Here is a 14,419-nt window from a genome sequence, read left to right on the forward strand (position 1 = left end):
CTGGCATGCTATGTCACTTCATATTCTTATTTATTTATTCCACAAACACTAACTGGACAACTACTATGACCTGAGCACTGTGCTGGGCACTAGAAAAATAGCAGCAAATTAAAAAAAAAAAAAATTCTTGCCCAGAGATTTAATCATCCTGACCCCTCCTTTTGTATTCAGCCTGGGTCTCACTTTCTCCAAGGAACCTCCCCTAAGCCCTTCTCCTTGCCCCAAGGCTGGACTGGATACTTCTTTTTAAGTCTTCCACTATATGTAATTCTATTCGATAAACTGAAACTGAGTGCTTATGCGCCTTTTCCCACCATCCTTAAATTCCTTGAAGATGGTAGGCCCTGTCTTATTTGCATATTCACATTAATTAGCACAAAATAAGCACATTCAATTGTTAAGATGGATGAACTGACAAAATCTTTACAGAGAACCTATTACGTGCCAGAAAGTGTGCTACACATTTGATACGTACATTTTCATTTCATTCTCTCAATTCTATGAGCATAAACTGCCTACCCTACCATTAGTGGCTACTATTGTAAGTGTTTGTTATTATACAATACATATTGGTATCTCCACGTTATAGGTGGGAAATAAAGTGTAAGGTTTATCACAAAAATGCCACACAGCCCAATAAGCACACGCAAAGAGGCTCAACATCATTAGCCATAGGGAAAATGTAAATCAAAACTATAATGAGATACCACTCCACACCCCCTAGGGTGGTTATCATCAAAAAGCCACATAATATCAAGTGTCTGTGGGAATGTAAAATGACGCAGCCACTTTGCAAGACAGTCTGGCAGTTCCTTAAATGCTTAAACATAGAATTAGCATATGACCCAGTAATTCCACCCCTATATATATATAGCCAAGAGAAATGAAAACATATGTCCACAGAAAAACCTGTACACAAATGTTTACGACAGCATTCTTCATAACGGCCAAAAGGTGAAAACAACCCACATGTCCACCAACTGATGGAGGAATAAACAAAACGTGGCATATCCATACAATGGAACATTATTTGGCCATAAAAAGGAATGAAGTATTGATACAACAACACGATGAACCTTGAAAACATGTTAAATGAAGGAAGCCAGTCACAAAAGACCACATGTTATATATGATTCCATGCATATAAATGCCCAGATTAGGAAAATCTGTAGAGACAAGCAGATTAGTGTTGTTTAAGACTGGGGGGAAGGAGGGGAGTAGCGGGGAGAAAATAGAAGAGTGATCACGAAAGGATGCAGGGTTTCTTTCTAAGGTAATAAAATGTGCTAAAATTGAGTGTGGTGATGGCTGTACGTATCTGTGAACACACTAAAACCCACTAAACTGCACAATTTAAACTGGTGAGTTGTACAGTATGTGAATTATATACTCAATACAGTAGTCCCCTTTTATCTGAGGTTTTGCTTCCCATGGTTTTAGTTATTATCTGTGGTCAACCAAGGTCTGAAAATAGCTGAGTATAGTATAACAAGATATTCTGAGAGAGACCACATTCATATAACTTGTATTACAGTATGCTATTTTCTTATTAGTAATTGTTCATCTCTTACTGTGTCTGATTCATAAATGAAACTTTACCATAGGTATGTATGTATAGGAAAACACATACTATATATAGGGTTACTATTGGTGGTTTCAGGCATCCCCTGGGGGTCCTGGAACATATACCCCACAGATGGGGAAACTACTGTAAAGCTATTATTAAAAAAAAAAAAAAATTGTTGTCACGCAGCTAGCAGAAGTTAGGCTGCAATGCCAACCTGGGTCTAACCTCAAAGTTCATGCTATTTCTGCCACTCCCACACTGCCAAAGGGCCAGGACTAAAATTCACATCTCTGATTTTTTACATTCAACTTTATAAATTTCAAATGACTGATATTTTATTACAACTCAATATAGAAAGCTAGAAAAATTATCTTTATAATAAAAAGTCAAAACTGATTATTTCAAATAAGATAAATGTACCTGAATTAAAACTGCAGAATGTGTTAAAGCATCATTCAACATCGTGAGCACATTTGAGGTAGGAACTACTCCAGGATCATGACCCCAAGATGTTATTAGCAATCGATCATAACTCTATTGAAAAGAAATTAACAGGTAAAATGGCATTCAGAAATAAGGAAAATATTAAGAAGTTATCTAGCGTACTGCTCACACACACAAAAAAACCATCCAAACCTCACACACATACCTGAAATATATCTGGCAGTTTTCGAAGTCTTGTACCTTTGGACAATAAAAGGGATGGTGGTCCTTGTCCAGTGATATGATAAATGTACAGTTTAAACCAGACAGAGCTGACTTCTGGGATAGCTGGTCCAATATGCTACAATCATAGAACAGTTAAGATAAAGTTATAATACAGTGTTACATAAGTGACCAAGAACAGTCTTACAAACAGCAAATCCCTTCACATAAAGGTTAACTGTAATTATCCTCATGAAAATAAATTTTGAATGTTTCACTAAAATAGTTTCAATTTTATACTGGAATTAAGAAATTACATCTTGTCACTTCAATTAAGAGAATGGACTCTGGAGAAGACTGCCTAGTTTGGAATCTTGGTTTTATCCATCCAGCCATATCACCTTAAGAAGATTACTTAAGCTCTCTGTGCCTCATTTTGCTCAATCTATAAAATAGCAATAAAGAATCTACCTCAAGAGGATGTTGTGAGGTTGTTGAAAAAGCTTAAAATAGTACCTGGAATATAATAAACTTGATATTAAAGTGTTAGCTATTATTATCATTAATCACATACAATTTTCACAAAAGGAATCACCTACCCTTCCATCCATTTTACCATTTATTCGGCAGTTCATGGATTCCTACCATGTCTGGAGGTTGTGTCAAAGAATAGGAGGAGGTTGGGGGGTGTGCACAAAGAATTATTTTAAAAAGGTTAGTTAGATGCAAATCTCTTGTTGAATATTAAAGACAAAATTGGTGTGAAGACAGGATCCTCACTGAGGCAGCTAGAACATAGGCAAATTAATTGTGTACAAGAATCCCTTCCTTTCTGCTACACCATTAAACCCTGCATTATCTAGGAAACCAGGTAAGATGTAGCACTGAAGAACAGCAACATAATCTCCACTCTGAAAATGGCACAGGCCACAACTTCCTTGTTAAGTATACAAATGAATGCAACTGATATATATATATTTTTTTCTTAAGTAAAAGTCCAGAAGGAATTTTCACATATAAATTATATAGTCAGCCAGAGTTCTAGCTTTCAAGTACCATCTTTTCTTTTCAGCTTATTCAGAATCACAGCCCCACTTCGAAGACATTTAACTTTTCCTAATTAAATTTATCTGATCCCTCAAAATGATGCCAGCTTCCTTTTTGGAGCATCCTAAAACCTTCTCTTTAAAATATTCTGTAAATGAATAAATTTTAATCTAATGTGTCACAAGTCACTAGGTGATACATATATAAAATACACCAATTACACTCCACAAATTGAACATATCATCTTACAAAGGCATAAAATACAAAATTGCTTTCTATGATTCAGTGATTTTAATAGTTGGTATCTGCAGATAGAGAAGAAAACAAAACTGATGGGACTCATGACACTACCAAGTGGATCCTCCAAGTAGGTCTTTACCTGAGGGGTGCAGCTGCTGACAGGCCGGATTTCATTGGTGAGGGGAGCCATGGAAACAAGCAGTGTGTAATTTTTGTTTAGAACTCTGCTGCAAGTTGCAGGGTCCAGACCAAGAAGGCTTTCACAGCGTAAGAGATCCAGAGGAAAACCTGAGTTATGATCAAGCACACACAGAGAATAAAAGACTGACAGTGTGAAACAAAAATGTTGAAGATGCAATATTGATAACCGACTTAAGATTCTAAATTTTCTTTTTAAGGTAGAGTAACTCTATTAAGAAGTACCAAATTTCCTAGGAGACCACCAAGATACTTTAAGATGCAAAGCTAAAACGTTTTATTCTTTGGTCTAGACAGACAATCATCTACTTCGGGTTACTTTTTACTGCAACAAGATGTACTTGTTTTACCGTACTTCCTCTCTCCATCCAGAGCCACTCTACAACAGTGGCAAACCACTGACCCTCGAACAGAGGAGTTACAGATGCTGACCCCTAGCACAGTCAAAAATCTGTATATAACTTCACACTTCCCAATGACTTAACTACTAATAGCCTACTGCTGACTGGAAGCCTTACCAATAACATGAACAGTTGATTAATACATATTTTATATGTTATATGTACTATATGCTATATTCTTACAATAAAGCTAGAAAAAAATCATAAGGAAGAAAAAATATATTACTATTAAGTGGAAGTGGATCATCATCAAGGTCTTTATCCTCGTCTTCACAGCAAATAGGCTGAAGAGGAGGAAGAAGAGGAAGGGCTGGGCTTGTTGTCTCCGAGGTGACAGAGGCAGAAGAGGTGGAAGGCGAGGCAGGAGAGGCAGGCATGCTCGCCGTAACTTTACGGAAACACACTGAAAGTTCCCTCTAACTTTCTTGTTTCTTAATGTATCTAAAAATGTCTCTATACAGTACCAATTCTTGTTCTGCCATCTGCTTTAGTTTCACTGTCTGTATCATAGAAGAGTGCACAGAAGTCAAAAGCAGTCTTGAATAATCAGAACCCTGCCAGATGCTCTAATGCCGATTTGTTTTCTGGCACTGCTTTTTCTATGTCTTCCTCATTGTCTGGCACTCATTTGGAAGCACCCATCTCCAACAAGGTGTCTATCTATTAGCTCTTGAATTTCAAGACCCATATCTTTTTTTTTTTTTTTTTTTTTTTGAGACAGAGTCTCTCCGTCGCCAGGCTGGAGTGCAGTGGCACCATTTCAGCTCACTGCAACCTCTGCCTCCCAGGTTCAAGTGATTCTCCTGCCTCAGTCTCCCGAGTAGCTGGGACTACAGGCGCCACCACCATGCCCAGATAATTTTTGTATTTTTAGTAAAGACAGGGTTTTACTATGTTGGCCAGGATGGTCTCTATCTCCTGACCTCAGTATCTCCCCACCTCGGCCTCCCAAAGTGTTGGGATTACAGGCATGAGCCACCATGCCCAGCCAAGACCGGTATCTTAAAACGCTTCAGGCTGGGCGCAGTGACTCATGCCTGTAATCCCAGCACTCTGGGAGGCCGAGGTGGGCGCATCATGAGGTCAGGAGATCGAGACCATCCTGGTCTACATGGTGAAACCCCGTCTCTACTAAAATACAAAAAATTAGCCGGGTGTGGTAGCACATACCCGTCGTCCCAGCTACTCGGGAGGCTGAGGCAGGGGAATCGGTTGACCTGGGAGGCAGAGGTCACAGTGAGCCGAGGTTGTGCCACTGCACTCCAACCTGGATAACAGAGTGAGACTCCATCTCCAAAAAAAAAAAAAAAAAAAGCGCTTCACTCCCCAACTTTCAGCCATATCCAAAATCTCTTTCATTATTTCCTAGATTAGCTCTGTTGTAAACCCTGTGAAGTCAGGTACAACATCTAGACAGTTTTCTCCAGCAGAAATTTATTATTTTAGGCTGATGGCTTTCACAGCTTTTTCTAAAACAATGATGGCATCTTCAGTGGTGTAATTCTTCCAGACTTTCCTGAGGTCCTGTTAGAGTTCTCTTCCATAGCGCAGACAATCCTTTCTATACAGTACTGTGTGTGAATAGCCTTAAAGGTCACTATGACCCCCTGATTTAGAGGCTGAATCAGAGACACTGTGTTTGGGGCAAGTAGATCACTTCAATGCCTTTAGTGTTGAACTCATGCGGGTTCTGTGTGGGTTAACCAGGACCACTGTCCAGTACCAAAAGAACTTTAAAAGGCAGTCCCTTACTGGCAAGGTACTTCCTGACTTCAGGGACAAAACATCAAAGGAACTAGTCCAGAAAAAAGGGTTCTTATTGCCCAGGCCCTTTTGCTGTGTAGCCAAAAGACTGGCAGCTGGCATTTATCTTTTCCCTTCAAGGCTCAGCAGCTTTATAGATAAGGGCAGTCCTGACCAGAAACTTGACTACATTTGCACAAAACAGTAGTAAGCCTGTCCCTTCCTGCCTTAAATCCTGGTGCTCATTTCTCTTCCTTACTAATAAATGTCCTTTATGCCATTTTTTTCCAGAATAGGACACTTTTGCATGCATTAAAGACCTCTTCAGGCAGATATCCCTTCTCCTCAATGATTTTCTTAATGGTATCTGTTTTACTCCGTTCTTGCATTGCTATAAAGAAATACCTCAGACTGGGTAATTTATGAAGAAAATAGGTTTAATTGGTTCATGGTTTTGCAGGCTGTACAGGAAGCAGAATGGCCTCTGCTTCTGAGGAGGCCTTAGGAAGCTGACAATCATGGCAGAAGGTGAAAGGGAAGCAGGCACATCTTAACATGGCCGGAGCAGGAGGAAGAGAGAGATGGGGAAGGTGCATACACTTTTCAACAATCAGATCTTGTGAGAACTCACTATCGTGATGACAGCTTTGGTGGGTGGGGGGAGGCGGGGTATTAAACCATGAGAAACTGCCCCCATGATCCAACAACCTCCCACCAAGCCCCACCTCCAACATTGGGGATTACAATTAGACATGAGATTTGGGTGGGGACACAGATCAAAACATACTAGCATCTGGGAACTCATCTGTTGCCTCTCAGTCAACAGAAACTGCTTCTCCTGCTATCTTAACATTTTTTAAGACAAACCTCTTAAAATTATTAAACCATCCTTTGCTAGCATTAAATTCTCCAGCTTAAGAGAATATTAATTATCTTTCATTTGCTTTGTCATAATGACTTTGCTTTTTCTCAAATCATATTAGAGTCTACAGGTATGCCTTTCTTACAGCAATCCTGCACTGACATAAAAGCTGCATTTTCAATATGAGAAAAAGAAAGTATTTTGCAAAAAGTGCAATGTTTTCATGCCTGTTGGCACAGATGTGCAAACAGCTTCATAAATTTCCTTCTCTTATTTAACAATCGTCTTTTACACTGATTTACCTATCCTGAAATGACTGCAGAGCTCAATCTGCAGTATATACCATGCAATTCAACTTTTTCTTGTAATGTTACGACTTGACTTTTCTCTGCTTCTTGGGAGAATTTCCAGCATCACTAGTGGCTCTCTGTATGGCTCCCCTAGTGTTATTTGAGGTTTATGGTACTGCACTAAATCAATGAAAAATATGAGAGAAGCACGAGAGATCACTTTTAACTGTAATGGGCAATTTAACGTAAAGACACATTGCTCACCCAGAGATGATCAGTGTCAGAGTATTTTAAGCAGGCACTCAAGTAGATACAACACTTGAGCTCACCACAAGAGCAACAAGAGATACCAACAAAATTATGATAGTAGTATAATATTTACTACAGGTAATTTTATGCAGTTATGGCTTAATACTATATGTTTCCATTTATTTACATTTCTCTCAACTGCAATGTCGAAGTGCAATCTGTAAATGTGTGCATTAAGTTCTGATATGTTTGAATGTCTTATAATGGATCTGTATATATTTTATGGTAATAAATGACAAAATAGACTAGTATCTACATGTATTTTATACATACATGACACATCTAACTTTTCCTTAACTTCTTCGACATCTGGTTTGCCTGCAAGTTTTTTCAAATTATCATAAATTTCCAAAAAATGTTCTAATACATTTACTCATAAAAATCAGCCCATAAGTGGATGTGTGCAATTCATAGCCATGTTGTTCACTTGTCAACTGTATTACGAAAGCCTAAGTCCCAGGAGAAGCTATGTGCTTCTCTCCTCCAGTTTCTGATCTGTACAAAGAGAATCATGGCCAAGTCCTCATTTTAGTATAGGGGCAAGAGCTCCTCATTTGGAAATGTGTACCCTAGATTTCCAGTCCATAAAGCATGAACTCACTCAACATACAACAGATTTTAAGCATTCTTATTCTTAATCCTTTTGAAAAATACCAAATCCTATTGCTCTCTAAAAAGAGATATTTAACGTTAAAAGAAACTTCCAAAGATCAAGGTAGCTATCTCCTCCTTCAAGCAAGAATACATCTAAAAATACAGATACATATACATATATAACGGCCTCCTGCAAATGCCTAGAAGCAATGAGCACAACTAACACCAGTATCTTGGTCTCTAATAGCAATCCCCCAGTAAAAGAAATTAGGCTCCTAGGACAAACGGCTGATTCCAGGACTGAGGCAGAATAAACACACAATAAGATCTTATTGCTTGGCTAGAAAGTAAAGAATTGCTTAGGGGATAAAACTGGAGGCATGTCATAAGGAGAAAGGAGACAGGAGCAAGCTTAAAGGAAATTCTCACGGCAAAATCTGAGAAAACTGGGGCACAAAAATAATTGAGAGGCAATAATGACTAATCACAGACTACTGAAAAAATAATTCCTAAATTCATACAGAGAATATGAGAGAATGCCTGTTCACAACTGTTAAATACGGCAGAAGTGCTAAAGTGGGGGAAAAATTACCAATCTCCAACCATCGAAGTACAGACTGGTTCAGGCAAGAACCACCAATGGATTCTAAATCTAGGAGGAAACAGTGATGAGGAGTGGGATATCTGCATGGCCTCAAAGTATCTCCCCACAGATTGCTTATCAGTTGTGAGGGAAAAAAACAGTTGACTATACAATGGAAAAATCAGATAATCCATTAACTGGGTGATCAAAATTAACATTACCAATGAAGGGTAGATGGAAAGCATTGGGTGTGAGGAAGGGGGATGACAGGGTGAGGTACAGGATAGCAGATCAGAGAATGTTTAACCACAAGGTCAGCATATTTTCTGGGAGGGGTCCTAAAGCAAGAGATACACCTTGCTCAGGTTGAGGGTGAGACAAAGTTCACGGGGCTAGAAGAAGGACAGAAGCTTAAACAAGCTTTGGCTAACAAGCATTTTGTTCTGACTGATAATTCAGAACAGGCAGTTGAGCCCACTGCTTATGAGGCAAAGCAAGGGAATCTGGAGGATCTGTTTCTGACCTTGTCACAGGTGAACAGAAAGGAGCGGGGAATTCACCTGTGAATCTCATCTAAGTCATATGGGGAAAAAGTGTGTCCTTGCACTAAGCCCCTTCCCAAAACACAGAAGGGTGAGGGGATGTCTTAACCTTCAGGCAAAATTCAACATTATCAATGTCAAGTATAGATAATACTTAATGTATACTAAAACAGGGAAAGTAAGAAGTCTAAAGATTTCATGGTGGTTAGAACACATTTCTGATAGCTTTACAACTGTGATTGCTTTCCTACAAATGTGGTTTAATTCCTAAACATTTCCACAGTAGTAGGCTGCCAAAGTATAAAAAGTGATTTTTATGTCTGACTTACACTAATCACAGTTAAACAATGTCTTTTTAAAGACAAAGACACCTGGGGGGAAAATCATGCTTATAAAATGAGAAAAAAATAGACCAAACATCACTTCTACTTATAACTAGTGCCCCATGCTATTTGAAATCAAGGGATTAAGGACTCTTAGGACTAAGTGACTAGCTTCATGTATAACAAGAGTTTGCTTGTATAATATCACAATGCTTTTGTTTTATAGTGGATAACAAGTACTACATGATATACTCAAAGTATAAATTATTAGTAACATAAAAAGAAAATTCCTTTTACTCAAACAAGATGCTTAAAACACCAACACTAGAGGATTTCTTTTTTTTCTTCTGAGACGGAGTCTCAGTCTGTTGCCCAGGCTGGAGTGCAGTGGCACCATCTCAGCTCACTGCAACCTCAGCATCCCAGGTTCAAGCAATTCTCCTGCCTCAGCCTCCCGAATAGCTGGGATTACAGGTGCCTGCCACCACACTTGGCTAATTTTTATATCTTTAGTAAAGAGGAGTTTCACCATGTTGGTCAGTCTGGTCTCAAACTCCTGACCTCAAGTGATCTGCCCACCTCGAGCTCCCAAAGTGCTGGTATTACAGGCATGAGCCACCACGCCCGGCAGAGAATTTCTTTTCTAAAACAGAGTAAGGTTCAGTTACCAAGACCAGTACCTGCAGAAAGCAACATTTCTCAACAGGTACCTGCAGCCCAGTACCTGCAGAAAGCAACATTTCTCAACAGGGTGAGCATGAAGCCTTAATGCCCTAAGATAACCTCTATATGGAACGAATGACCTTTTTCATGCCTTGAGAACGGTACTAATGTGCATCATCATGAGAAAAACTGAGAAATAATTCATGGCAATCAGTTTCCATGTTCTGCAATTCAGATGAGGAGCTCAGCTAAGAAGTGCTGGTAGCAAAAGTGAAATTTCATAAATAATTGCAGGTTTGGTCTTAAGGGGAGGCATTCATCAAATTTAACTTTGGAGACCCAGCAATTATTCTAAGCAATTAAATCTCCAGCTAGTGTCAGGAACAGTCTAACATTAAACCCACCTTAAAGGTTAGGATTGCACGGGACTATTTTCATAGAGAATAGGTTTAGATTTACCATTTAACTTACTTCATGGTACACTGACTATTCATGGGGAAAAAGTTTAGCCCAGATTACTAAGCAATAAATGTTTATGAGTAAATCAATACAAAGCTTAGCGTTCAAGAGAAGGTAATACAAGGGACAGGGCAATGGAAAAAAATTCAGCAGACACGGATTCAAGTCTTCCATTCCTGGCTCTTCCATTTACTAATAATATGGGCTTTGATGACTAAAAACAAGCAGAAGATTTAGCTAATATAAACTCCAATTTCTTTATCTATAATAGGATTTACACTTCATGGCTCACCAGTACTCTCTAACATTCTCAGATTCTGTGATAGGCAGGAAAGGACAATGTATTTCAAGACAGCTTTAACAGAATATTTCAAATCATCTAACGCATTACCTCCACAAAGCACTAAAAAGTCCCAGAAATTCCAGGAATTTTATATCCAAAGACATCTTCAAGACTGTGCCACTCACCACTGCTTCATCACATGATTTAGTATTTATTAACCAAAAATGGTTATCCACCAACAAATGCCTACCCGTAAGTGCTTCAGACTCTTGGCATTTGGTGATTTAATATTCTCAGTTTAAACAATTTATGAATGATCTCAAAAAGAGCCCCAGTATGCAACAATTTGCAATTCTTCAGATAAGGCATATTAAGGCTACAGAAGTGTTATCACTTGATACCAAGTGAGTCTAGCCTCACTCAAGTAAACTACCCAGCATGTGCTTCTCCTTGACCAGTGCTCTGAACCTAAACCAAGAGAAAATAGACTTTGCAACAAAACTACCACTTTTATGTCATTCACTCTAATAATCATATAATAGAGATATAAGACATTATTCAAAAGTAGTCAATCAAAAACTGTGTGTCAGCTTGTGAAGTAACAGCTGAATTCTCCCTCAATATTAAAAACTGAGCTGAAAAGAAAGCCAGATGCTAGTGAGAGAATAAATGAAAATGGAGATGATTAAGAACCTGATGTTCTTGGCTAGAAAAAATAGTCTTTAGGTAAATGAAACTAAGCAAAATTAAATGTTACAGTGGTATTGAGGACCCATGAAGCCCCAAGACACAACAACTCTTGTGAATGTCTAAGAACTTGGGCCAAGTGCTCATGCGGTGGTGCCTAAGCCTAGCTGAGCACTAGAATCATCTTTCAAAAACACAAATTCCTGGGGGCCACGCCACACCTCAAAACCGACTGGATCCAAATCCCCATCTGGGTAGAAATTCTGACACCATCAATTCAAGTAAAGTTTGGCAACCCACAACTATCACAAAACCGAGAGTGCCCAGTAGGGCAACAGCTCCATTAAAGTTCATCAATACCTTAAAATTGCCAATACTTCTTTTACTCTTTAAAAAGAATTACCTATTTCCTTTTTAAAAGTAAAATCTTTTGGTATTATAGTAGCATTTGAACAGAAGGCTCCTCTTTATTCTTTTCATTATGATGGAATCTTTCATTCTTGAAATTTTATGCTTCCTACATTAACTGTGTGCCCTTGTTCACCCCTCAGAGCTGTTGCCTGTTCTAAATTCCACCCAGCTACTTACATAAATTAACATTCTAACACTTTTGTAGGTATTGAACAGATTTAAATACTACAAATGTTAGTGGCACATGAGAAGAGAAAAACTAAAATAAGGTTAAGAAATAGTTAACAAGCAAGAAATTCACAAAACAGGTCTCTAGTTTTAAATTCAGTATGTTATCTATACAAGATATATAAGTGATGATTATATAAGTGAGCATGATCTGTTTAATTTCTTAGAAAAAGGTTTCATATGATCATGCCTTCAAAATTAAATATATTTATCATACCATAATTGGGTTGGTCTGGCTGTGCAGTTTGCGCAACTAGGTCTTTGTTATGACGCAGAAACAGTATTGTGTTTCTCAGAGTAAGTGCATGATCAAAATATCTCTGTGCTTCTCCTTCACCAGTGCTCTGAACCTAAACCAAGAGAAAACAGATTCTGCAACAAAAATACCACTTTTATGCCATTCACTCTAATAATCATATAATAGAGATATGAGACATTATTCAAAAGTAGTATATCAAAAATTTGCCCAGGCAATACTGAAACAAGTTATTAACCTCAGTTTTGGTTGAGTTCCCAATTTTACTGCATCTATGAAGATAGAAATTACTTCAATTAAGACTAACAATTTTAGCAATTGAATAATGCTAAGTTATAGCATTATATGTTACGTGTTCCATATAGGATTCAAAGAGAGTGCTTGAACAACTCTAAAACCCATATTCTGCTCCATCTAGGAAAGTACCCCAATCCAAGGTCACCAGTTTTACCTATAATTCTCATCACTTTGTTCACAATTCTGCATTACCAGTTACTAGGGACACTGGAGTCTGTGATTCAACAAAGCTGTTTACCATTGCTGAACACACAGCTTAAATTCACTCAACAAAGATTTACTTAGTCCCTCCTATGGACAGTGACCTCCCTAGGAGTAAGGATAGAGTAATGGACAAAACCCCTGCCTTCGTTGGCCTTATAGTTCAATGCATGCTCTTCTGAGCAAGTCACCTCTTAATATGTAGAGACACATATATCCCAGAAACAACACAGAAAATGGAATGATAGGTCTACCAACGGGAAAATAACTAAATTAGATTTGCATAAATTTAAAAAATCAATCTTAATCAAGATCAGACTACTTAAAAAATAGCTAAGAATCCACTTTAAAAACTAAGCCTCACACTGAAAGGCTTTCCGAAGAATGACTTTGTGATGAAAAAGAACATAGATTTATGAGTGAGTACAAGAGCAGAAGTGATCTTACAATTTGCTACATTTGATAAAAGACTAGCTAAGGTGAAAAAAAGATAAAAATCAGGAAACCAGGACTTGAAATGTGCAGTAACATAGTAAGAAATTTATTAGTAAAAGATAATATACAATAAGAAATGGGATTAACAAATAAAGAAGCATGAAGAAATAAATGGCAGTATAAAGGTGAAAGTAAAAGAGACCAATTAACAGGAAAGGATTATCTCACACATATTTCTGCACTTATAAAAGTAAAAATCCTACAGAGGAGGAGCAGTGAAAAATGTTACGGTCTTTTTTTTTTTTTAAGATATAAAGGAGTTACAGAATCATCACAAATTCTCTAAACAGCACATTTAATATACAAAGTTCATCACTAAAGCACAAAAGGCACCAAAATTATTAGTCAAGGAACAGATTAGGCACACAAACTATTTGAATACAAAGAGGACAGAATAAAATATCCAAAGAATGAAAAACACCAATAAAGGGCAATCAGATTTATTTAGAGCTAAGGAAAACTAGGGCTGTACTCACGGGGAAAAAGGTGGTTAAGAGCAAATATGGCTGAAGTCTTCAAGATGCTAAAAGGGATAGTGAGAGCGGACATAAATATGATACCCAGGGACATTGTTCCAGATTCAAGGTAAATGGAACAAAAACTTCAAATCAAACTGCTTAAGAGGTGATCTTAGAGAGTCATACCAGAAAAAAAATTGAAAAGCTATTTTAGAAAAAAGTCAACTTAAAAAATTACAGACTAAAATTTCCATACCCCATTTCTTCATTATATCAAATTATGTTAAGAATTAGATGAGGTAGACATATCACTTTAAAAATCACAAAATCAATTCACCCACTCAATATGTTTAAGTCTAAATGACTGTCAGAGTACTAAGTTGGGGATGAGGTAGGAACGAGCAAGAATACACCAAAAGCCCATCCAAATCAACAGACTGCATAACTGGCATTCTGTCAAGCAAGGAAAGATTCCAAATGCCCTAACATCCCCTAACATACAATCGAGATTTACCTTTTCCAGTTCTATGAGAAAGCTGTCCAGAGACTCATCTGAGAGTTTGCCTACTTCAAACATTGTGACTGCATGACTTTTCAAGTTCTGAAAAAAAGAAACAAAATATTAAAGTTTTACCTC

At 37.8% G+C, this 14,419-nt stretch overlaps 1 protein-coding gene across 3 annotated transcripts in view; it reads right to left on the reverse strand.

The window, feature by feature from the left end:
- FAM91A1 (family with sequence similarity 91 member A1) overlaps positions 1 to 14,419 on the reverse strand; it is a 50,148-nt gene that overhangs the window by 14,018 nt on the left and 21,711 nt on the right. For all 3 annotated transcript variants that reach the window (XM_010363893.2, XM_030937773.1, XM_010363894.2), the window contains exons 14-18: positions 14,297 to 14,383; positions 12,293 to 12,425; positions 3,639 to 3,787; positions 2,217 to 2,351; positions 1,988 to 2,101 (exon numbers count right to left, since the gene is read on the reverse strand). In XM_010363893.2, the coding sequence (XP_010362195.1) occupies positions 1,988 to 2,101; positions 2,217 to 2,351; positions 3,639 to 3,787; positions 12,293 to 12,425; positions 14,297 to 14,383 (618 nt within the window). The remainder of the gene's footprint in view (positions 1 to 1,987; positions 2,102 to 2,216; positions 2,352 to 3,638; positions 3,788 to 12,292; positions 12,426 to 14,296; positions 14,384 to 14,419) is intronic.

Source organism: Rhinopithecus roxellana, chromosome 9 (genome assembly GCF_007565055.1).
Source record: "Rhinopithecus roxellana isolate Shanxi Qingling chromosome 9, ASM756505v1, whole genome shotgun sequence".
Classification (NCBI taxonomy): domain Eukaryota; kingdom Metazoa; phylum Chordata; class Mammalia; order Primates; family Cercopithecidae; genus Rhinopithecus; species Rhinopithecus roxellana.